The 27001-nt window shown below is 41.6% G+C and overlaps 1 protein-coding gene across 1 annotated transcript in view; it reads right to left on the minus strand.

The window, feature by feature from the left end:
• Positions 1-27001, minus strand: part of LOC308300827 (mitotic checkpoint serine/threonine-protein kinase BUB1 beta-like) — a gene marked incomplete at both ends in the record, with an annotated part of 82057 nt that overhangs the window by 26731 nt on the left and 28325 nt on the right. The window contains 9 exons of the mRNA XM_080744725.1: positions 546-700; positions 1352-1467; positions 2097-2147; positions 2694-2812; positions 5540-5676; positions 9322-9518; positions 11091-11235; positions 13772-13834; positions 15278-15374. Coding sequence (XP_080600851.1) covers positions 546-700; positions 1352-1467; positions 2097-2147; positions 2694-2812; positions 5540-5676; positions 9322-9518; positions 11091-11235; positions 13772-13834; positions 15278-15374 — 1080 coding nt within the window. The remainder of the gene's footprint in view (positions 1-545; positions 701-1351; positions 1468-2096; positions 2148-2693; positions 2813-5539; positions 5677-9321; positions 9519-11090; positions 11236-13771; positions 13835-15277; positions 15375-27001) is intronic.

Genomic DNA, 27001 nt, shown 5'->3' on the forward strand with positions numbered 1-27001 from the left:
CATTTAGGCCTGAACACAATATGACGCAATATTTTATGCTTTAAATATAAAAAAATCGTGAAAATTTGAATTTTGACCCAGATTCTATAAGTGTCTTTTGAATCCTTCTAAGATTTTTTGAAAAACCCAATATTTCTATGTCAGCAATCTGGCTTAGCCATCGTCAAAGAAAAGGTCCCTTTCACTTCACTGGAGCTCAGTTAGTCTGTTCTCGAGAGACTACCATGTCAGTGGTTCTCATATTTTTTCATGTGAAGGACCCCCAAAATGATATTTATTTGGCCACGGACCCCCATCTCAAAATATCTAGCTCCAGGGACCACCCAGAAGCAAAATTTGAGTTACAAACATTTGCTTTGAAAATACATATACCGGTAGTCAAAGATTTGCACACATTTTCATGACTTTTTCAAAAATAGCAGATCTACAAGCTCGCAGCGCGGCACTCGGTGCCGCACTGCGAGCTTGTATATCTGCTATTTTTCACTGGTTAAAGCAGTCACTAATTCTAGGCCTAAATGGGTTAAGTGTCAGGTGCTCAGTACCTTCCACTTGGCGCTTCTGTCTGTCAAAGTAAATGTGGGCTCTGAGCTCCTCGAAGCTGAACTCCACCCCCGCCGCTCCCTTCAGCTTCTCCTTGCAGTACACGGGCCGCTCTTTGTCTCCACCCCTTTCCTCAAGCCCCGCCTCCTCCATGGAACTGTGGTGGACAAAGTGCGCCGTTTTAAGTCGAGTCGGAAATCCTCAGTACATCTACAAAACTGTTTAACAGCTTGCAATGCTCACAACGTCGTGAGCTTGTGGAGCTGCCGTTTTTGCAACTTTCGTGCGAAACTCTTTGTGTGACGAAGTGGGTGTGTTTATTTACAAAGTATGGAGATTACGAGGTTTTTGTCCGACAGCAACGATATCGGCTATGTTGGGTGTGTGACACTGACGCACTATTAAACTTAAGGCTGTCTATGTCCTAGTAATACAAACAATATACATTTAGTCGAGTATTGCGATTTACGATATCGTGATAATCATAATATCCCAAACATCCATTATCCTGGGGTAAAACATTTGCCAAAAAATAGCAGATCTACAAGTTCACAACACGTCATGTTGCGATGTGTTGTGTACTTGTAGATCAGCTATCGTTTGGAGAGATTTGATAAAGACTATCAAGTAAGTAATTTCCTGGTCCGTTTTACCAATAATTATAGAAGGTTATCAGCTAAATAAAAGGCAAATAAAAGGTGAATTGATCCCAGTGCATGACGGAGGACGATATATACTGAGTGATTTTTATTTTTTAAATCACGATAAACGATAATTGTCCCATCGCTAGTGCGTATGTGTGTGTTACCCAGTAGGTTGTGTGTCTGTAGACTCAGCCTGCATGTCTTCACAGACGGTAAAGGGGGATGGGACAGACAGCTGTTCAGACTGTTCCTCCATGTCACTGCTCCCCGCTCTGGACATCTGCAACACAATTCATTTGAAAGCCATTCAGAGCTGAACTCAAATCTGTGTCACTTTAGATTTGAACATTTGACATTATTTTATGCTCTAACTATGAAAAAATAGCACATATACAAGCTCACAGCGTAGCACCGAGTGCCGCGCTGCAAGCTTGTAGATCTGCCATTTTTGAAAAATCGTGAATATTTGTGCAAGAATATTTTTGACGCAATTCTATAAATGTCTTGTAAATCCTTCTTCTAAAATCAGTGATTCTCAAACTTCAAAGGACACCCAAAATTACATGTATTTGGCCACAGACCCTCAAAAGAAGGGATCTCAAAAGAAGCAAATATTTGAGTTACAAATGTTCGCTTTTAAAAAGCTATATTCAAAAATAAAAATAGCAGATCTACAAGCGCTGCGAGCTTGTAGATCTACGATTTTTTTTAAATCTTGTATATATATATATTTTTATATGTATCTGTGAGCTTTTATATCTGCTATTTTTCAATAGTTAAAGCATAAATAATTCTAGGCCTAAATGGGTTACACCTCACTTCAGATGGGGCTCCGGGGCCAAATATATATATATTTTGGGGGTCCTCGAACATGAAAAGGTTTGAGGACCACCGGTCTGCTCTACGTACCTGTGGGAGGAGCCAGGGAACACTGGTTGGAATGGCCAGAGTGTTACCGGTCTGTGCGGACGACAAAACACAACAGGAAAGTAAGTTCAAACTGAACCTGTCAAGCAAGAGGGAGGCTGATCCATTTGAAATCTCTGTTGTTGTTTTCTTCATATTGTCATCAAATTCAGTCAATCGACTTTATAGTCAAAACACAGTGAAGTGAAACTCTTGTTTATGCAGACTTTCACGTTTGCAGCTCGAGGAGTATAGAAAAGAATATTAGAAGCAACAAATGGAATACTAAAAGAGCAAAAACAAGCCATCTTGTCATTTAAAGAGGTCCTGAATCACAATAATGACATACAGTATTTGTGCAAAAGACTGATAGAGCTGTAACATCTTCAGCACCTGTGTGTGTGTGTGTGTGTGTGTGTGTGTGTGTGTGTGTGTGTGTGTGTGTGTGTGTGTGTGTGTGTGTGTGTGTGTGTGTGTGTGTGTGTGTGTGTGTGTGTGTGTGTGTGTGTGTGTGTGTGTGTGTGCAGTTTGGCAGTAGTTTGGTTGAATACTCTGGCAGTGGGTGGGTTAAGATGTAACAATAAAGAGGTGTTTCCTGACCTTGGCTGGTCTGGCAGGCAGTGGCAGGCCGAGGGGCTCCGGTGCCGTGGCCCGCCGTCCCGAGTCAACATCACACGTCTGGAAGGTCCTGCCAGGGCTCACACTCCTGGAGGAGTGGCCTGATGGGAACAATAAAGAAAATAGGGATGGGACCATAATCCTTATTATCCTTTATTATGATGAAAATAAAAACACAATAATCGTATCGTGTAGATCAGGGGTCTTCACCAGGGGGTCCGGGACCCCTAGGGGGTCCTCAGAGTTAATACAGGGGAGGGGGTCCTCCAAATCTTGCGTGATAAAACTTTTTTTCCCTCCTTTTTTATATTAACCACTTGAACCCTAAAACGTCACCTGCTTCTAATGATATCAACGCACTTAATGCGAAATATTCACGTGCTTTCAGACTCTTCAATGCAGAAAGTATCCAGGATACTTGGATATTCAGTATCCAATAACTCACCAATGCAGAGATATTAGTAGTAAAATGTCGACATCTAGTGGTCAACCTCAGAGGAGCGCAAAAATAAAACCTGAGGTGACTCCCAGCCTCGAACCAGATGCCAAGTGTGCTCTGTTCCCCAGTGTAATGCTCCACGCCACTGACCCCGACGGAGCGGCGCGGTATTGGGCGCCGATGAGCCCCGTGAGTCGCCACCGAGGCGAGCGCTAGCGAGCCGAGTTGCCGCGACGAGCGGTGCGAACGGCGCCCAATCCCACTCAGCCGCGTTACCGAGTTATGTGCCGTTATGGACAGAATAGTAAATATTCAGTCCCTCACTATCAACATCTACCCCACTATCCACGTCATAGATATCCACGTCATAGATAAATGCACAAAAAAGGAGTCACTTCATCCGTTCATTAGCTCAGTCAGTAGAGCACGGATGCAACAAACCCACGGTTTGGGTTCGATTCCCCTGAGGGGACTAATATTCAAGGCGAGAGATATCGGCGCATGCGTACTTCAAAGTATCCACGGAGGATACTCCTCCGTGGATACCCAGTGCATATTCTCTGCATTCAAACGTCTGAGAAATGGTGAAAAAGTCGGATTGAATGCGAAGAGAGCAGTCGAAGCCGGTGAAAACGTCCATATTCTGAGACCTTTAGCCAAAAATCTACAAGCTCACAACGCCTCACAGCGCGAGGCGTTGTGATCTTGTAGATCTGCTATTTTCGGCAAAGAGGTTTGGTGTAGAGGGGAAAAGGTCAAGTTTATTAAGTGTTGACGGTTCAAGTGGTTAAATATCTGAAAACACAAATTGACATGAGTCCAAAATACACTGATGATTGTGCTGTCAAACGATGAAACTATATGGAATCTGGAATCTACGAAAAGGTTGTGGGGGTCCCTGCTTCATCTTTCTCTCAGCTAAGGGGTCCTTGGCCTGAAAACATTGAAGACCCCTGGTGTAGATTTAAATTAATCGTGAAATAATCCTCCGTCATGCACTGGGATTAATTCACCTTTTATTTGCCATAGCTGCATATACCATTTAAACCCTCTATATATTTTTTGGATTGACTTCTTTATTGACATATTAGCACATGAAAAACATGTGCAAACAATTCAAGTGGATGAACACAAGAAAGCTTGCAAGCTTATTTCCGTTGTAGTATTTTCAAAGATATTAATTATACATAAAAGTATATTATATATTGTGCGCAGGTTTAAAGTTGTCCTTTGAGACTATGGATTCAAAACTTTAATAGGAAGCCCATTCCACATAACAGTGCGTAGAGCGCCCTCTGCTGTTATACCGATGGTTGTCTCTGACCGCAGACACACAGCTACATGTATGGTTTACAATGGGTTTAAAATAAAATGGTTAAATGTCTAGGCCTGTCACAATTATTACATAGTCGGCTAATCTCAATTATTTGATCGTTTACATATTGAAAAATGTTCATATGTTGTCAAACATTTTCCAAAATAGCAGATCTACAACTGCATTACTCAATTTAAAATAAGTATACTTAGAGCAGGGGTTTTCAAAGTGGGTGACAGGGCACCCACTTTGTTTGAAAATATTTGTTTGAAAATATTTATAGGGGTGCCCCGAGCCAGCCAACAAAGTTTGGGAAACCCTGACTTAGAGAATGTAGAAAAAAAACAATATTTTGGTTAACGTTTGCCTGCTTTCTCTCTTATTGGTACCAGCATGGACAGAATTGTGGACCAAATCTTATCCAACGATAACAAAATATTTCAATTATTGGGTTTGAAGAGGCTATATCTCATTCGGCTCAAATGCAGAATAAATAATGGACCTTGATATGAAAAGAGTTGAAAACTAATGCCCTAGGGCTATAGGAGGGCCCTGGAAGTAGCACTGGTTCCCAAACACTGGGCCGGGACCCAATTGTGGGTCGCTGAAAATTTTTTGTGGGTACCCCGATTTTTTGTTTCCTACAATTTGTTCCTATAGTGTATTATTTCAAAACATTTTCAATAAACATTCCCAAAAAAAGCAATTTTCTTTCATGAATTAAAAACTAAATTCGATGATTATTTTCAGTAATTTCAAGAAAAGGACAAAAAAAATGTATAAAGGACCACTTCACCTCTGGGACAACCAGATCTTATTTTATTGTTGTTTGGGACACGATCAACACAATATGAAATACTAATCTAAAAACACAGATTGAACACACAAAATAACTCAGGATTGTGTTGTGATCATGTCCCAAACAAGAATATAAGATCTGGTTGTCCCAGAGGTGAAGTGATCCTTCAAGTAGTGAGAATAGCCGATCTACTGTTTTCACTAGTTTGGGTCCCAGGCAAAATGTCTGATTTCTCTTTTGGTCACAGGGCTAAAGAGTGTGGGCTCTCCTCCTACCTGTATCTGTGTGCGAGGCAGACGTGTTGAGGTCTCTTCTCCTCCTCCTGCGGCTCACGCTGCTACTGAGAGGAGCTTCTGGTGCCTCCTCCTCCGCTGCTGGAGCCGAGCCAGTGGGTTGCCCCTGCAGGAGAACCCTGAGCAACGGGACAATCCGTTAACCCATTTAGGCCTAGAATTATTGAATGCTTTAACCAGTGAAAATAGCAGATCTACGAGCTCACAGCGCGGCACCGAGTGCCGCGCAGCGAGCTTGTAGATCTGCTATTTTTGAAAAAGTCGGGAAAATGTGTGCAAATCTTTGAATATATATGTGTTTTCAAAGCGAACGTTTGTAACTAAAATTTAGCTTCGGGGTGGTCCCTGGAACTAAATGTTTTGAGATGCGGGTCTGTGGACAAATACATATCATTTTGGGTGTCCTTCACATGAAAATGTTTGAGAACCACTGACATAAGTAGCCGCGCTGCGAGCTTGTAGATCTGCTATTTTTGGAAAAAGTCGTGAAAATGTGTGCAAATCTTTGAATATATGTATTTTCAAAGCGAACGTTTGTAACAAAAATGTTGCTTCGGGGTGGTCCCTGGAACTAAATATTTTGAGATGCGGGTCCGTGGACAAATACATATCATTTTGGGGGTCCTTCACATGAAAAGGTTTGAGAACCACTGACATAGTAGTCTCTCAAAAACAGACTACGGTAACTGAGCTCCAGTTAAGTGAAAATGACCTTTTCTTTGACGATGGCTATAGCCAGATTGCTGACATAGAAACATAGGTTTTTCAAAAAACCTTAGAAGGATTCAAAAGACACTTATAGAATCGGGTCAAAATTTGAATTTTCACGATTTTTCAAAAATAGCAGATCTACAAGCTGTAGATCTGCTGTTGAAAAATAGCAGATATACACGCTCACAGCGCGGCACCGAGTGCCGCACTGTGAGCGTGTATATCTGCTATTTTTCAATAGTTAAAGCATAACATAATGATACACAATACATGGGTTTTAATGATCTGCCCTGCATAAGAACCCTGAGCAAAAGGACAATCTGTTAATCATCTACTCATTTGTGAAGAACTAGAAGTTCGGCCTCATTCTATGTTCGCTCGCGTTGCGTGCTCACGCACACATACAGATCCTTCTCGAAGAATTTGAATATTGTGTAAAAGTACATTTTCTTGAAACTTTCATACATTTCTTGAAACTTTCATATATTCTAGATACATTGGACATTCTGTGAATTATTCCAAACCTTTTTTTGTTAAAACTTTGAATTTCTATGGCATACAGCTCATGAATATAAAAATATTACAATATTACACGAGACCACTCAAAACAAGGATTTGTTTTTAGGAGAAATGTAACAAGGATTTGTTTTTAGGGAGAAATGTCAACCTTCTGAAGTCAGAGTTGCTTGAAGTCCAGTGGGAAGTTTCCGTAGTCAGTTATGATTTGGGGTGCTATGGCATCTGCATTGCTTTTTTACACAATATTCAAATTTTTCTAGAAGTATCTGTACAACATACACGCGCGCACACGCATTTCTAAACAGAGATGTAGAGAAAAACGTCATAGACACAGCGTGCACAGTACATACACTGAGGTAAATGTGAGCATAGCAGAACGGCCACCATTGCGACGGCTCCTAGCGAATGAACGGCGAGTCAGTCCCGTACTACCATCTACCGCCTATGAGTGAGAGCAGGTGTAATTGGGCGTGAAATGGGTGTGAAAGTGGGTGTTGGCCTTAGTGAGAATGTATAGACAGATAGATTCTCTCTTGTATTCCAAAGTACAAATTAGGAGGCCTCTAATATCTTAGTCAGGGGATATCTTAAAAAGGCCTGGAATAAATTCCTTACCAAAAGATTTCTTCACCAATATGTTTGTAAAGGTCTCTAGTAACACATCTCACAAAGACTAAAATTCAGTTTCCCTAGGAGAATCTGTTACAGCTGCTGAAAGTTGGGGTCCCATTAACACATCTGGTGCCAACCCCGAGTTTCCCCGAGTTTGTATTGATACCAACGCTGTGCCAACCCCGAGTTTGGGCCGTTTTTGAAAAAAAAAAAAAAAAAAAAAAAAAATCAAATTTTTTTTTTTGGACCTCCAGAAATGTATTAGGCATGATCGTGATCGCGAAATTGCATGTTTAACCCCCCATACCAACCCATTCTTTCAAACATGGCAGCCATGTTTGTTTACATCTGAAGAAAACATAATGGCCCATAAATCATGAATGCCTGAACGGATTTCCAAGCGGATTTTTTTTGTTTGAAAGCTGTGAACAGCATCTACACACGTGGTGCATCATCTAGGCATGGGCGTGCACTTTTTACACAATTGCACAATTACATGGAAGTCTATGGTAACCATGGCAACGCGAGACATTGAAGAGAAAAAATCATTGCAACATTAAGTGTTAAATTAACTATACAGGATAAAACACACCAAAATAAATATGCTTCCAGTAGCATGTGAGGGGTCAAACTAGGGGTTTTTCATGATTCTGAATCCATTGCAAGCATTAGTTTTGCACGCAAAACATTCCTTGGGGTGAAGGCGGCTCCCACAAAACTGTGAAAAGTGATGACTCATCACTAAACCATAGTTTCGTGGGGCCTTTCTTTAGCCCAAGGAATGTTTTTTGTGCAAAACCAATGTTTGCAATGGATTCAGAATCATGAAAAAACCCTAGTTTGACCCCCCACATGCTATTTAAGGCATATTTATTTTGGTGTGTTTTATCCTGTATAGCAGGGGTCTTCAACGTTTTCAGGCCAAGGACCCCTTAGTTGAGAGAGAGATGAAGCAGGGACCCCCACAACCTTATAGATTCCATTGAGTTTCATTGTTTGACAGCACGATCATCAGCGTATTTTGGATTCATGTCAATTTGTGCTTTCAGATATTTAACCACTTGAACCGCCAATACTTAACCGATTTAGTGCCATTCCCGAGATATCTCGTGAAAAGCACTCGAGTATCCGCCGTGCCGATCCCGAGATATCTCGTGAAAAGTAATATATTACTGTAACGGCGAGTACAATACCGAGTACAATGGCCGAATGTCCGGAGACGAAATCCGTCGCTGATTCATCATCATCACGGCTCCACGAGCACAAAATAGTCATCCCATAACATTGAGGTGGACGGGGGATCTCATCTTTAATGTCCATTATCTCAAAACTACACTTGAGAAGCGAAGATGGAGGCAGACGCTCGCTTATATAACACATGTATAAATGCTCCGATGCAATCCAGCATGGCACCACGTAAACAACGATCGGTTCCGGCGCAGGACCCGATGACGTCAGACCGGAAGTGTTCGCGCTATGGACTTCTGGCCTTCAAAATAAGATAACGGGAGTGAATGGGAGCCTGAAGGTGGCATCGTGGACTTTATAATCCGTTAAAGTCAGAGGCTTTAAATAAACTTGACCTTTCACTCTGTAATTAGTCGTCTCTTTTTCCCCTCTACACCAAAGCTCTTTGCCCAAAATAGCTGATCTACAAGCAAGGCGTTGTGAGCTATTTTTGGCTAAAGTTCTCTGACTATGGACGCTAGGGTTCAAGTGGTTAATATAATAAAGGAGAAAAAAATTTTCCATCACACAAAGATTTGGAGGACCCCCTGTAGCAACTCTGAGGACCCCCTAGGGGTCCCGGACCCCCTGTTGAAGACCCCTGCTGAATAGTTAATTTAATGGGAATTTTTTTTGTAAGGAATTTATTCCAGGATTTGACACCATTTCTGAAGATGTCCCCTGACTATCTGCACCTCTGGTAGTGGCGGAGCTGCTCTGCAGGCTGGGCGTCGCAGCTCAGCCCTTGCTGGACCAGGCACAGCGCCCTCTGCTGGTCCCCCTGGGACTGCAGGTACCGTGCCCAGGATAGGTACAGGACAGCGCTGGCCAAGCCGATTTTCTCTTCCAGCATGTAGCTGTACATGTTTGCCGGGGACTTGTCCCTCCGGGCCTGGGGACAAAGAGACGCCAGTGTTTATCAGGGTTCCCACACATGTTTTACCAATTAATTTCCAAAACCTTTCCAGAATATTTAACCCAATTCCCAGGACTATATAACAATAATTCAGCTCAATAACAGGTCGTTTACTCCTACTAGCCCTTACCCGTTCAAAGATATGAGCTCCGAAATGATGTGCAGTGTGTGGATTATGGGATGTGCACTGTGCACACAGTATATGAGGGATGGAAAGTAACTTTAACTGGTGCTTGCATGCTAATATGTAGGAGCATCAATGTAAGAAATACCCGTTCCATTTAACGGCTACAGAGATACTGTGTACCGATCTGCATGATTTTGGACAACATCTGTAACAGGGCCAGAAACCCCCCCCCCGCCCCCGCCCGCCCGCCCGCCCGCCTGCACACACCACACTCCCACCCCCACCCCCCCCCCCCCCACCCCGTGTGTGTGTGTGTGTGTGTGGGTTTGTGTGTGATTGTGCATGGCCTGAACAACAGCGCCCCTCCCTTAACATGTGTGGTCACAAAAGGTACTGTAGGCTAAATAGATATAGATACACCATAAAAATGCTATTATACAGCATACGATTTGTGAAAGTGACAAACGGGCTTCACAGTTATGTCAGGTGTGTTCATATGCTGATGGTGATGCGATTTCAGATCAATTGCTCCAGCCACTGAGGAGAAACGGTGAGACAGACAGACAGACAGACAGACACTCACTCAGACATTCGCAAAATTATAGTATAGATGCGCAATGCCCAAAGACAGGTAGTGTATGCCAGTGGTTCTCAACCTTTTCAGGCCGTGACCCCCGAAATAATCATGTTTTAACTGGGGACCCCCCCACCCTGACGAGCACTAGGAGTTGAGGAATTTTGTATAACACTGTTCTATTGTGAAAATAGCAGATCTACATGCTCACAGCGCCTCGCAACGCAAGGCGTTGTGAGCATGTAGATCAGCTATTTTCACAATTTCTGCCTCTAATATTTGACAATTTTGCCCATGTTTAATTTGTCATTTCCAGAGGTATTAACAAAATCAATAACCAAAGACAATGCATAGCTATTTTTTTCCAGGACCTTCCAGGACCCTTGATCAATTCCAAAACTTTTCCAGTACTGCTTGCTCAAGGACAAAAGTGTCCTTGAGAAAGAAGACACTGAACTCCTAATAGACCACCGTTTCCAAAACAGTGGGTCGAGAGTCGAGACCCATTGTTGGGTCGCGGACACACTTTTCATGGGTCCCTTAGTTTTTTGTTTCCTACATTTAGTTTTTAATTATTATTATTTCAAACAAATTTCAAAAAACATTCGCAAAAAAGCAAAAGCTTTCTTCAATGAAAATCATATTCAATGACTTTGTTTTTCAGCAATTTCATGAAGAAATCAAAGAAAAATCTAAGAAACATAAACGTTTAAGAAGTAGTGAAAATAGCCAAATCTACAAGCTGCAAGTGCAACAAGACATGCTAACATCTAATATGGAAGTTCAAAATGACGGAAATCAGTGGTGGCGACTAGAGAACTTCTGATCCACATGCGTGTCATCTTACCAGCTGTATCCAGATGTTGACGTAGCGCGGCTCGTTGTTGTACTTGTGCGTGTCGGCGAAGTCGATGACCGCTCGCTCTAGCAAGCCGCTGACTTTACCTCCCGTCCCATCTTGTGGGAACACCTGACACGCCCACTTGATGTACCTGGAACGGAGGGAACACACGGTCAGACAGTGGTGGAACAAGTACTTAAAGTTATACTGTGTAAGTTGCTCAACTAGTGGTCAGTAGCGTTATAGCAAACCGCGGTCGCGCGTCTGCTTTTTTCGGCCGTTTTTCGCCGCGGACCGGGCCTTCAGACCACCGCGTCCGCCTCGCCGGCTCGCCCGTCTCGCCACGCATCCGTGGAGGTGTCTTGTGTCCCTCTGCGGACCGGTGTTGGGGAGTTTACAGGCTAGACTTCTAGACCAGCGCAGGACCAGCGTAAACAAAGCTGTTGAAGCAAGCTATTTCCTGAAGAGACGTGATTGGCCGGTAGTGTATCATGTGTGTATGATCTGCAATGTGATTGGCCAACGTATACACAACGTATACGGATGATGCAGATGACGTCATTTTGCCGCGAAATCCCGCCCCTGTCACGGCTAAGTAGAAAACATATAAAGAACAGGCTTTTGGGGCTGAAATGAACGGAGTGGGTGTTCTAAAACTTTAGCGATTTAATAGTTGGGACAATTTTATGTTTTATAAAAAAAGTTACATAGTATAACTTTAAAGTTATACTATGCAACTTTTTTAATTAAACAAATCTTAAATTTGATCTATGAAATCGCTAAAGTTTTAGAACACCCACTCTGTGAATTTCAGCCCCTAAAGCCTTCTGTAAATATGTTTTCTATGATTCTGGCCGGGGTCCGGATTTCGCGGCAAAATTACGTCATCATACACTACCGGCCAATCACAGCGTGGATTATACACTGCCGGCCAATCACAGCGCATCTTGCTGACTTCTCAGGGAGTAGCTTGCCTCAACATAACAACTAGTGTTGGACACGGTAACCGCCGTACCGCGGTAAACCGAGGTCTACCGCGGTGTCAGTGTGCTGACAGACAAAAAAGTATATTTTTTATTGGAAAACCAGCGAGTTTTAAAACAGGGGAGAAGCGAGGACCGCATGCGCTCCATGCCGCTCTGCTCTGGGCCGTGTACCACAGTTTGGAAGCCACATACGTCACTCTCACTCTCAGAGACAGTCAGACGGTCAGACCTACACTGTACAGGGCAGCCTGCGTAGAGGAGTACAGAGCAGCAAACTTTCTCTGTAATCCACACGACACAAGATGTTAATACATACCTTGTGTTGTGGCATATCTTTTTTTATTCATACGGATTACTGGCGGAGCGCGGGCCGCGTGGACTAAAACCGAAAATGAAACTATTTTACTTTTTCCATCGCGTCGCACGTTGTGCCCCGTCTGTCGGCGCGTCGGAGATTTTATAACCTTTTCTGTCAAGTCTTGTAACTAAAACCTGTATAGCAGCACTCAATCACTGCGATTTGAGAGTTGAGACGTGACGTGACGTGAGTTTACAGAATCACTGTACACGATCTGACTACCCGTCCTCTTCTGGTTTGTTCACACAGCTGTTTGTGTCTGAAAAGCTAAGTAGCTAGCCTACGTTACTATGGTAACCCGACAGTGCAGATCTAAAAGCTCAGAACGCGTCACGGATGCGTTGTGTTGTGAGCTTGTAGATCTGCTCCTTTCAAAGCCATACCCGCTGTGCTGTACGGAGAAGTATAACTCGGGCAGTCAGGCTGTGGAGAGGCGACTTTTGGGAAGATGATTGCAATATTTTGGCTTATCGCCGAACCTTAATTAATAGATACGGGGGTGCGGTAATTACCGCAGTACCGGCGGTAAATGGGAAGACGGTAATCGCGGTAACAAAATGTCGATACCGCCCCAGGCCTAATAACAACATATACTCGGGTGAAGGAGTCAGTTTCTCCGGAATGCCTGGATGCACGGGAACCAGGGACCCCTCTAAAGATACATCTCGGCGAGGTGCAGGCGGACGCGGTGGTCTGAGGGCCGGCGAAAAAAGGCCGGAAAAATCAGACGCGACCGCGGTTTGCTATACCGCTACTGACCACTAGTTGAGCAACTTACACGGTATAGCTTTAAGTAAAAGTACTGCAATGTTTGTAGAAATGCTCTGTTACAAGTAAAAGTCTGTTAGCCAAATTTTACTTGACAAAAGCACAAAAGTATTGGTATGAAAAGTTACTTAAAGTACCAAAATGTACTTAAAGTAACAAAAGTAGAATGTCCCTTTTCACACATTTTGGAGAAAAAAAGAAATCACAAAATCTTTTGCAAATCTTTGAATACATATTTTTCAAAGCAGATTTTTGCAACTCAAATCTTTGATTCTGGGGGGTCCCTGGAAGAACATATTTTGAGATGGGGATCCGCTGCCAAATACATGTAATTTAATTTTGAGGGTCCTTGACATGAAAAAGTTTGAGAACCACTGATTTAGAAGAAGGATTTAGAAGACAATAGAACCGGGTCAAAAATATTCAAAGACTTGCACATGCTCGCTGCGAGCTTGTATATCTGCTATTTTTCAATAGTTAAAGCATAAAATAATGGTATAGCAAGTGTGCTACCATGTGGTCTTAATGGGTCAATGAAAAGGTTTATTGATGGATAATGGATATTAGAATCTCACCGGTCCCAGACATCCAGCTTCCCGTCTCCAGTCTGCGTACGCCGGAGTTGTGTTTCAAATAACCTGAAGGAAATCATAAAGAATGATATTCAATTAATGTGTTTTAAAACAAGTCAAGTTGAACCAGTGTTGTTCAGTTCAGTACAGTACAATAAAAATGCAGTACAGTACAATAACAATGATCGAATGAAATTATCTGTATTCTGTAAACATACAGTTTAAGTGTAAGCAGAGTATCTGCACATGTCTAAAGTTACGATTACGACAATCATGGAAAATAATTGTGATAATCTCAAATAATTGTGAGTACATACATGTACAGTATGTGGAAGAAACTCAATTCTAATGAAGAGTCTATTTTAGTTATGTACACAAAAACAATCTGTAGTAAAGTGTAAACTTCTGGTTCTCAACTTCAGGTCCTTACGGGTCTTTAGCTCAGAGAGCGTACAAATGGAACCAAATGGACCCGTTAAGGGTCAAGGTAAACTTTATTTGTCCAAAAGGGAAATTCGTCTTGGGCTTTCACCCCTGCTACAGCCACAGACAAAACATCAGTAACAAAATACACATATATTAATACATAACACAGGGGGGACACAACATTACACAAGTACATCAATACTCTGTCAGTGCTGTTTCAGAGCCTCGTTCAATAATTTAGTGGACACAGGTACAAATGTTTTTTTTTTAAACCTGATGTACTTCCACTTAGGTTCACTGTACCTTCTCCTAAAAGGTAGAAGTACAAACTTTCCATGTAACACATGGGTAGCATCACCGACTATTTTCTGAGCCTGCCTTAGTGCCGCCTGCTCATAAACAGACTGCAGAGAGGGGAGTTGTCTTACCCCTATAATCTTCCCTGCAGTCTGAACCAATCTCAATTTTGGATCTCAGTTGCACTGAGAGATTACCAAACCAAACTGCAATGCCGAATCTAACCAGGCTCTCCAAGACCGCCTGGTAGGACACTACCGGGAGACAATTCTACAGTGTAGACTGGGGTTCCAGAGATGAAAATGGAGTCTAATGGGATGACGTTAGATTCAAAATTAGATTTGAAATTAAAATAAATGTTGAGAATCACAGATCATGTTAGGGGTGGGCGATATGGTGATAATTATCGTTGAGACGATACAATGTCTCCACGATATGCCTTTTCAGAGGTATCGTATATATCGTGATACAATTGAGGGAGCCTTGTAAGAAATCCTGTTGAATTGTTAATACAGAGATTCATTGCAGAATTCAATTTATACCTGCATTTTGGTCTAAATCAGTAGTTCTCAAACTTTAAAATGTCAGAGTTACATACTTGTAAAGTTCAAATTAGACCTCCCAAAAGGAACCCAGAGAGTCTAGTTTTTGTCAAGTTGAAAAATAACCATAAAAACCAATGTGAAAAAGAATCGTGATAAAATCGTGTATCGTGATACCGCTTGGGAAAATATCGTGATATTGTATTTTTTCCATATCGCCCACCCCTAGATCATGTATACATACTCTCCTTGCTGCTTGATGTCAGCTGATGTTGATCCACCTGGGAGGTCCAATCCGGATGCTTTATACGTCTGCTGACTCTGCTCTCCTTCAGCCATGGCTGCAAGCGCAAAGGAACGTCAGCCCTGAGGACACAGAATTCGACAGGTCACCAATGTCTGTGCACAACAACTCCCCATTACAGCGACTTCATAGCCCCTTTCGGGGCCCAGTTTACCTTTTTTTTGGATTAGGGAAGGCTGTAACCAGGGTCCCTCGAAGGTCCGTCCACTCTCCCCGGTACGCACGGGTAGCACTGTCTGGTGGAGGACACAGACAAAATATAACAACTATCACTTCTCATGTCCTGTGTTAGGGTGCTCCCTAAAAGTGATGAAAGCTCTGCCAAACATTAGTCTATGAAGCCATCTATGAAATAGTTTAATCTGCAACATAATGTCTGTGACCTCTCTAGCCGGGATCTTTAAGTTAAAACTGTCAGGTGGGATAACAACTTCATTCAGGAGAAAGAAGCTATTTAAAAAGCTTCACTGGAATATTATTATTCCAGTTCTAAAGTCATCACTTGCAACTTCGCTTGTTTATCCTGTACAAATGTTGGATAAAATTGTTATCCCCGACATCAAATTGTATCATAATTTATTTTAGACTGCAAGTTATTACTCATATTTACAAGTTGTAAAATCGGTCATGTTCTGTGTTCGGCAAGCGACGCTGTATCGTAAATATATTTACATTTGTCATGCAATGTTGTAAATAAGGAACCCGATTAGCCTTATTCACGGCCCGCCCACTCAGCATCCCCCGGGTGCTGAAGTCACATTGTGAAGGGGAAAATCCTACTATAGCCTATAGAGTCAACACAGAAATCTCAAATGTAATGCAATTTCCGAATAATAAAGTTTAAAATAGGCTAGCATGATCAAGAACACAAGATAGTAAAAGGCACAAACCAAAGCATTATAATTTACTTAACCGTTCGAAATAATGATTTGTTGGCTTTAAGTCCAGCTATTTCTTTTATAGTTTCCCCTTCTAAATTGATGTCAGCACCCGGGGGATGCTGAGAAATTTGCTGAGTGGGCGGCCGTGAATAAGGCTTATTGAAACAAGCCCAAAAGCTTACTTGAGATTTTTATCCTTTTAGTTGACCTTGTAAGTGAACTGTCATGAAACTGTACCTTTTCCTATGCAAACTGCTAATAAATACTTCAGCCAGTCATGACAAGGTCAGAACAACATTTCAGTGTCATCTTCCAGACCACTGACCCATAGATATTTACTAGCCTTGAATCAAGACTATCTGTATCTATATGCAATTTATCGATTTGATATGACATTTGCATATCTACCATCACTGGTGTAAAGTAACTATAGTACATGTACTATGCCCATACTTCTACCCCATTACATACCAGAGGAAAATAGTGTACTTTTAGTTTATAGTCCACTGCATTTATTTGAAAACTTTAGTTACCAGTTACTTTGTAGAGTTTTGATTATTATTACAAAAAGTGCATTAATAACCACATCAGCCCTAAATACATACATTTCGGCCAAATAATACATAGGCTATCTATGGTCATGATCCAGGCATATCTTTACAAATCACATTTTTAATCACGTTTCAACACAAATGTTTCAAATGTGTCGTTTTACGTTTACTGAATGATATGAAAACAGCAGATCTACAAGCTCACAATGCGTCGCGGTGCGACGCGTTGTGAGCTTGTAGATCGGCTATTTTCGGAAAGGAAAACGCCGAATATCTATCATGAGCATTTTCGTGGCCAAAACACACAAACGCCAAGTTGAATATTGCTAAATAAACCCACAGATAGGATAGATAAGGATGTTAGCATGTTGTCTTCCTTACCGTTTGGAGGTAAAAACGTTGTTTTATGTGATGTTTTATTAAATGTTCAAACTTCCTTTTGTAAACGTTTCAAAACAAACCGCTGCTGCCTAACGTTTGAACTGACGCTGTGACGCAATGCGTACTGCGTAACAACGTAAAGTAACGTAACGTAATGACGCACGTCCGGTTTGACGAACCTCCTCTTCGTTCTCTGGACTGAGGATCAATTCACTGTTCAATTTGCGTATCCGGTCTGCAGCAGATGCGGAAACAGACAGTGTACGCTAGTTGTATGTGTGGAAAGTTACCGGATACAGTATAGGGCGGGCTATAGACCGAACCAGGGTGATTACTAAAGCTAACAAAACAACTAGAATTGAAATAAATGATTTAACTGAAATACAAATACAATTTAGAAGTAACTAGAATCATAGATGAAAATGTCCTTATGTCCAGTTTTATTTTCTGTCAGTGTTTTAGTAAGAATAAAACTCTTTAAGAACTAAGCTAATAAAACTGAATCTGAACTGAAATTGACAAAAATAAATAAAGTTAAAAAAAATAATGAAAGAAAGAAATCTAATTCAATGGAAATTTAAAAACTGTAATGATTGTGGACCGGAACTAAGCATTGAGTAGTAGAAACCAGCTCTAGTAGGCTACTCACTACTCACTGAGGGAAGTGCTTGACATGAGGGACTTTTTCCCATGCTTTTTCCCCCTTCTTTACCAGGGTTATCGCCATGCTGGCCTATGGTGGACTTTTTTTTTTTCTTCTTTTTTTGCCATGCACAGACATACACAATTAGTGGAATTTCTTTGAAAATAATATTACCGGAAACACAAAGAGATAGCATAGCACTAGTCTCGCGTGGCCAGACGGTTGCCTCCGCGATTTGGTCAAATGCTCCCAGCATACAGTCTGGCAGACCGGGGAAGAAATGATGAGTGCGAAGATGAAGCGGAAGTGAAGCCCCCACGTCACTTCCGTTTCCGTCTCACATCACACACATTTATCATTATATAAATAAAAATCATATAAGCGTGTTTAGCTTGCTGCTTAGCAGAAATGACATTTTAAAATATATTTTTTTGAACGTTAATGCCCGTTTTCGATACTCACCGTTCGGGAGCTGCTGTTCCAGACTCTATATAGCATTCAGAGATTGTGGCATAGTTGTCTGGCTACGCGAGACTAGCATAGCACTGAATGACGATAAAAGGTCTGTAAAATCTGAGAGTGTTCAAATGTCCATTTTGTACACCGTCTCAGATTGCGGTTATGTGATCCTTGAAAATAATTAATTTGTGAAGCACTAGTAGTAGGCCTACTAGTTGTAGTCCTAAAATCGCGTAAATCAGTGTCATACATATTCTGAAGAAAACCTGGAGATGAGATTTGACATTCAGTAATTGGGTCTTGTGATCAAAATAAAAACATTATAGGCCTAATGGTCTGTAAAAAAGAACATCTAAAATTTGCCACGGTCAAGACCAAGTCTGTGCCACGGACACATTTGTCTGTGTACAGACATATTGATGACCCCTACTCTTTACCGGCATAATGTAGGCTACCATTTGGCTACTAAGTGAGGAAATATCCATCAAACAATGAATGTACTTTTCCTTTACCTATGACAGACACAACGGTGCTGTTTCAACCAACAAGTCTTCCTCAGCGTGGTGGTGACAAGGAAGTGGAAGTGAAGTGAGGTATAATAGTGTGTTTTCAATCAATCAATCAAGTACAGCCTACAATTGAATGCAGGTGCCAACTGTCATCACCTTGAAAGCTAACAATCACAATCTGTGGTGGGAGAAAGGATGACATCATCACGGTGGGATGAGATCATCACGGTGTACTTTGCAAGCCAAACCCCAAAATCAATCCTCCAGTTCTAGGCAAGACAGAAGGACCTTTTTCTTATTTCCACACAACTCCTCTAAGGTATATTAATGACATAGCCTAGTTCAATATTGAAAATGGGTGGTTCTCCCCTTTAACACCTTTTAGACCTAAGGCTGATTCTAAAAATGGTTTCTGAAAACCTCAAAATTTGTATTAAAAAATTGTAAAATAAATGATGTTAGTATATGTATAGAAAATACTAATGTGACAGAGAGGTCGCTCCCGGCCTTAAAGGTAAAATAATGCACCAGGTCTAAATGGACCAAATAAAAGTATAAAATACTGCAATATAGAAATACTCTGAGTAAAAGTCCGGAATTCAAAATGTAGCCTACTTGATCAAGGTACAAAAGTATTGGCATAAAAATGCTTAAGTAGGCTACCGAAAGTAAAAAGTAGTATGCAGAATGTCCCATTTCAAGTTTTCAAATGTATAAAATTTGTTCAAATCTTTAGAAAATAGCAGCTCTAAGCTCACATACTTCACATCGTGACACATCGACGCATTGTGAGCTTGTTGGTTGTCTATTTTAAATGGCAGAAATGTATTGGGTTGAAGTTGTTATAACAATCAGAATCTACAAAGTAACTAGGCTACAGATAGTAGTGTTTTCAAATATTTGTTGTACAGCAAATGAGTAAATGTTACTTTACACCACTGTTGACCCCCTCCATCCCCTGAAACCAGTGCCGTCAGTTCAGAAAAAGCTAAGGTATGGCAACATGACTGGTGTCTTGCACGCGCGCGAAGGCGTGCGTGCAAGACACCAGTCATGTTGCCATACCTTAGCAACAAGCATGATAAATTTATTTTAAGAAGTACATTTTATTTTTTTACCCCCGTTTCTACGGTTTTCTTGGGCTGGATATGGCAGCCTGGAACGGTTGTTCAAGTGCAGCTAAACTTGGCATGTTAGTAAACGTGCCACAATTAACAATAATGCATTGCACCTGTGCAGCTGACCTGCGGAACCTGGGCATATACCATTTTATCAAGATGGGGAGAATACAAGTGTAGAGAATATAATTATAATATCTTGTTAGAGTGACCATTTTATAAAATTTTGCATTTGTAGTTATTTTACTGTAATTTAACAACATAATAACCAGCACAGATAGACAAAGACATTCATGGATTTATATTTAAAAGTAACTTTTATTTTCCCCCTGGACCCAGGGTATGGCAGCTGCATACCCCTGCCATACCCAAACCTAAGAGTGCAGACATCATGACCCACAGCATTGAAAAGTCAGGCCACCGATGATTTCTCATATCCTTGTTTCTGAAAACCTATTTCCGTAATAGTTTTCCCTGCTACCCATTATTCACCTGCGTGGTCAACACCTCACCAACCTAGGTGTGCACTTCTCTCTTTGTGTTTCCCTAATAGTTTTCCCCACATACGGTAGGCTAACACAACCCACAGGGGCATTTGAAAAGATACACAACATTCACAATAGATTAGTTAGATTAATATATCGTCATTGTCGGGTGAAAACCTTGTATGTCCAAAACCGTTTGTTTTGTATTTATCGTTTGTAAAATGATTTAAACTAGTGAAAACAGCCGATCTACAAGCACACAACGCCTCGCACCGCGAGGCGTTGTGTGCTTGTAGGTCTGCTGTTTTCACTACTTTTGTGCGACGGCCTTGTACGATGAAGCAGGGCTTTGCTTTGCGAAAGAACATACACATTTGAAACTTGGAGATACAAGGTTTCCGCCCGACAACGACGATATGTTTTATGGGTAGGTGGTACTGTAGTCTCATGGTTCATAAAATGTTCTTACAAATTGCCTGGATCATGATGATGAATGGGGTAGTTTAATATCCATGGAAATTAACTAAGCTATCTTCTTTAACTTGATGAAGGTTAGTGAAGTGAATCAGTATACATTGGGAAGCTAATATAGTTCTCTTTTTTAAGTTTGTGTTCTATATAGGTTATTTGATATTTCAGTGTCAGGTGAGTCCCAACAGTATGAGAATGATGACACAGTCACAGAGCAAACAGAATGGTAACCTCCTTTAACATAGGATATTTGGAATATAGAGATCTGTTAGAGTTAATGAAATGTCGCTGTAACTGTTTTACGTTTGTATTTTAAAAGGAAACAAGCCATAGCTTACCTGAGCTTATCTTTTTAGTTGACCTTGTACCAGTCAGTGAACTGTACTGTCATGAAACCTTTTCCTACGCAAACTTCTAATAAATACTTCAATCAATCAAGAAATCAATCAATCAATCAATCAATCATCTTTAGGTCACCAATGCTGAACAGTGGAGGGTTGATACCCTCACAAAAACATGCAGTAATCCTGGTCTCAATAATGCCTCCCCCTGGCCAGCCGGGGCGCCTGATGGAGGGGAAAGGAACTGGTTGGAATAACGTGTTCCTTCCACGCGCTACGTCCATCCCTGGGAAATCCCCCCTGTCAGGTGAAAAGAAACAACACGGACTACCCATGCATTGAAGGAAGCATGAGGTTTGTCCGTTGTCTTCCCAGGCGCGGCAGAGGGAGAGCAGAGCCCAGGATTACATAGGCAATTGGCACTGGGTGAAAAAATGGGTTACAAAATCGTGGGATAAAAATTATAAGGTAAAAAAAACAAAAACAATGCTGAACAGTGTTGTCACCAACCATTGTCCACAGCAGAGTTACTGCACCTGTGTACCAAAAGTACCAGACAGTTGACCCCGAAGACAGCCATGCCAAAATGTATATAGGGCTGAAGTAGTTAATGTATGTTATGTAATAATAATCTGAATCTACAAAGTAACTAGTAACCTTAACCTAAGCTGTCAGATAATTTTAGTGGAGTAAAAAAGCCTCTGAGTGAATAGAATTAAAAGCAAATATTGAAGAAAGTAAAAAAAAAAGAGAAAAGAAAAATGCATTATTGTACTCGAGTAAATGTATTTAGTTACTTGTATTCTAGCCATCAACAGGGCAGGACAAACACACACGCACACACGCACGCACGCACGCACTCACACACACACACACTAACACACACACACACACACACACACACACACACACACACACACACACACACACACACACACACACACACACACACACACAGTGTCATTGGTTAGGGTGCCTCCTCTTCCAATTCTCTGCGTTCTTATAACTCTGTGTTGTTTCGGAGGTTGCAGCTGAGCTGGAGTCAAAGTAACTTCCACACCACTTCTCTCTGATCACCTTCATTCCCCTCAGAGTGACACACCGGAAGGATGAGCTGTCACTGACTTTTATGAGTTCAGGTAGGATTCAAGATTTGAATTCCTTATGCAGATATGATATGCAAAAACTGCCTGTCTGTCTGTCTGTCTGTCTGTCTGTCTGTCTGTCTGTCCGTATGAAGGCAGGCAGGCAGACATGCAGGTAGGCAGGTAGGTAGGGAGTTGGGTTGGGAGTAAGGTAGGGTAAAGTGTTGATTTCGTTGACTAAAACTAGGGCGAAAGACTTTCGTTGTCTACCTTTTTTCACTGGCGAAAAAGAAATAGGAACTGAATCAAAACTAGCTATGACGACTAACTAAGATTAATATATAGACGATTTTGTCAGCAAATAAAAACTAGACTCAAATGTTAGGGAGGTAAGCCTAGTGGAGAAGAGATTCAGTAGAACTAAAAGACAAGTCATTCTATTTGGTTGCGCTCTAGTGTTGCACTCAGATGCCACATGCTGTGAGCTTGTAGATTGACTATTTCTAGCGTGCAACCAAGTGGAAAATCAGTCATTGCCACGCCATCACAGCACCGGCAAAAAAAGAAAAATTGTCAACAAAATAAACTGTAGATTTAGCTGACTAAAATTATATGATATAGTCGACTGAAAATACACTAAAAGTAAAACATTGTAGAAAATATGACTAACTAAATGAAATCTTATTCAAAAGACTATGACTAAAACTAAATAAAAATTTGCTGTCTAGGTAATACTGTAGGACTGTAGGTACACAGGTAGATAGAAGGGTAGGTGGACTGGTACTGTTGTCACATGTTTCATAAATAATTGATATATAATTTGGATGAGGAATGGTGAAGTCTAATATCCATGGAAATTAAATAAGCTATCTCCTTCAACTGCGGGATACATGGAGAAGTTAATATAGTTCTCTTTTCTAAGCATGTGTTCTATATGTTATTTGATATTTCAGTGTCATGCGAGTCCCAACAGCATGAGAATGACACAGAACAAAAAAACTGGTGTGTTCAAGGTTCAAGGTTGTACAGTACTTTATTGTTACTTCTTTTGTACTGGTACATAAGAGTAAAACTTATTCTTTTGTGTGGTCCTTTAAAATAGGATATAGAGGGAGCATCTGTTTAGGGTTAAACATCAAATAAAAGGTTACACCAGTAAGACTCCCTAATCGGGAGATAAGCAACCGTAGGTGGCTTATCTCCACAAATAGGGCAAAAATTTGTTTTTCCAAAATCTTCCTGATCCATGTTGATGACATGAGTGTAGACATGCTGTGTAGTGATATTCGTGATTTTAGGGCAAAAACTGGAGGAGCAGTGTCCAAAAATGTGTTTTAAAAATCGGCCTGAAGGTGGCGCTACAATAGGGCCATGTGAGAAATGAGGGGTGGGGTCTCCGCGTTGCCTTGGCGGACGAATAGGTACCGGCCCCGGCTCTCCCGGACGCTCCTAGCCCGAGTTACGGCATTTTATGGGCGCTGCAGTGGCAGGGGGTCCTCCACTGGGGGCGCCACCACTTTTGCATCCGTTCTGGAGCACCAGGAGTCGGTGGTCCCCGGGAATTCCCCGTGAGCAGCCCCGTTGGGGTGGTCATTTGGTCATTTTTGCACATTTGGTCATTTTTTACATCTGGGGGTCCCCTGGGTCCCTGGGGCTCCGGGGGTCCTTGGAGGTTGTAGTTTGGCAGGCAAGGAGTGTGTGTGCAAAATGTGGCATGGATCGGGTCAACGGTTGCGGAGATATGAGCAGGGAAAAAGTGTGACGTGTGACGTGTGAGCACATTTGGTCATTTTTTACATCTGGGGGTCCCCCAGGGACCTGGGGGTCCCTGGGGCTCCGGGGGTCCTTGGAGGTTGTAGTTTGGCAGTCAAGGAGTGTGTGTGCAAAATTTGGCATGGATGGGGGCAACCGTTGTGGAGATATGAGCAGGGCAAAAGTGTGACGGACTGACTGACTGACTGACAGACAGACAGACAGACAGACAGACAGCCTGTGGAGGTTTTGGTAAATGCGACCTACGGTCGCAATAAGCGCTGTAACTGTTATTTTGTATTCTCTTTAGGTCACCAATGCTGAACAGTGTTGTCACCAACCAATGTCCACAGCAGAGTTACTGCACCAAAAGTACCTGACAGTTGACCCTGAAGACAGCCATGATGCTACAAACAGGACGTTGGCTTTGTTTCCTCTTCCTATTTCCGTTTTTTACGTTTCATCTTACTCCCATGCTGGCTTACACCCTGACACACTGCACTATCTTTCACTCTGAAAATGTCACTGCTGGTGTTTTAATCGATTGTAATGATTGTCAACTCGTTAGCGTACCAGAGGACATACCCAGAGACGTTGTATCATTGACACTCTGTGAAAATCGCATTCTAAAGATAAACAGGACATATTTTTACCATCTGTCAAATCTCAGAGAATTGGACCTGAGCCTTAATATAATAACTCATGTAGATGGTGCCTTTTGTTCATTTGTTGGAACTTCAATATCTCTAAATGGACGGTAACTTCCTAACAACACATGTTTCAGGGACTGTCTAGCCTCTTGGTACTTGGCTTGGAAGGTAATGATATCCATTCCATCAACTCTGCTGCCTTCCAGTTTATCCCCAGATTACAGGAACTAAGTATCAAATCCAATCAAATTGCAGATATCATCGCTGTATTACAACTACCACGCTTACAGCTGCTGAACATCACAATTTCTGGGTTAGTCTCTTTTCAGTCAAAAGATCTGCCGTTAAACATGACCTCTGCGCTCAGGCACTTGAGTGTCGATTCAGGGTCGATAAAAACGTTTAGCATCACAACAGCTGTATTTCCGCATCTTGAGACAATCATACTGGTAGGCTGTTGTGGTGAAGGATGGAAGTGGGACATACCAGACAAGTATTTTCTCAGGCATATAACTAAGGTGCATTTAGGTCGTCAATATTCATCTTTGAACAACTACAAAAATGCTCTACAGAGCCTGGACTCACTAGAATATCTCATAATGACTGTTGACAATAAGTTGTTAAACAGACGTCTCTTCAATATTGCTTGCAACATATCCACACTGAGGACACTCGACATAAGATTTAACCGAATTGACAACAGCCAAAGTGAAATACTGACACACTGTACTCAGATAACTAACCTGGATCTAGCGTACAACAAACTTTTTGAAGTGCCAGACGATATTAAGCATCTCTCCAGGCTTCAAGTTCTAAACCTGGATCACAATAATATTCATGATTTAAACTGCCAAGACTTCTTAAATTTAACCAGGCTTACACATCTTCATCTGGATAACAACTACATCTCTGAACTCAAACAGTGTGTTTTTCAACCTCTATCTGAGTTAAAGGTCCTGACTGTGAATCACAACTCCATTTGGACATTTGGAAACACGTTCAAGACTGTTCTACAGAAACTAAAATTATTGGATTTAAAAAAACAATGTCCTAAGGCTCAACAACAGGGATTTTATAAATCTGAAATCTCTCAAGCACTTAGATGTGGAATTTGGTTATATTAATGGGTATTATAGTTTTGAAGGACTAGATAATCTTGAAACACTTAGTTTAATTATTAATGATGACTTTCGAATTAATGATGACTTTCGAAACAAAATTACCTCTTCACCTCCCCTTGATTTATCGTTACTGAGGGGCCTGAGGAACCTAACAATACGATTCATACCGCGAACCACTATGCCAGCATTTAATTTCTCAATAAAAGCGATGCTCACACAAATGAAACTTTTGGAACACTTAACAGCTGACAATGTCTTTAATTTTCCAGTATTATCACCACAGAATGACATATTTAACAATGTACCACAGCTGAAGACTCTTGCCTTAAGGAGCACTAATCTACCAAACATGTATCCAGAGTTGTATTACCCAATTCCCAAACTAGAGGTTCTTGATCTCTCCAACAATAAACTGACATGTCTGGACTTCCTGGTACAAGCTAACTTGACTCGACTTGTTTGGCTCGACCTGAGCCAGAACCAGTTGACAGTGATCAATGTCTCTGTGTTCACTTTTCTACCTGCTCTCAGGTATGTTTACATGGCTGACAACCCTTTCACTTGTGATTGCTCTAATTCTGACTTCCTGCAGTGGATCCTGTACAACAAACTAAAACTGTTAGTTTTTGCTCACAGCTACACTTGTGCCTATCCTCTGGCTGAAAAGGGAACCAGGTTTCTTCACTTTGACTATCATTCCTGTGAGCAGGTGGACACCAGCTTCATCTGCTACATTTCCAACACTTGTGTGATTGTGCTAATTCTGCTCACATCCTTCACCTACCACTTCCTGCATCTTCTCTATGCCTACTACCTCTTCCTGGCTTTCTTTTATGATGCCAAGGAAAGAAAGAGAGGGACTCCTCAGCGCTACGATGCCTTCATCTCCTACAACGTTAACAATGAGCTCTGGGTTTGCAGAGAAATGCTTCCAGTGCTGGAGGGAGAGCAGGGCTGGAGACTCTGTCTGCACCACAGAGACTTTCTACCAGGTACAAACCTATCTCTGTACCTCACTTACACTGTGTATATTTAAATGTCTGTCTGTCTGTCTGTCTGTCTGTCTGTCTGTCTGTCTGTCTGTCTGTCTGTCTGTCTGTCTAATTTGATATGCTTCCAGGTAAAGCCATCATAGAGAACATCACAGATGCCATCTATGGCAGCAGAAAGACCATCTGTGTGATCAGCCGTCATTACCTGGACAGTGAATGGTGCTC

Source organism: Nannobrachium achirus (assembly GCF_963921795.1).
Source record: "Nannobrachium achirus genome assembly, chromosome: 16".
In the NCBI taxonomy this organism is placed as follows: domain Eukaryota; kingdom Metazoa; phylum Chordata; class Actinopteri; order Myctophiformes; family Myctophidae; genus Nannobrachium; species Nannobrachium achirus.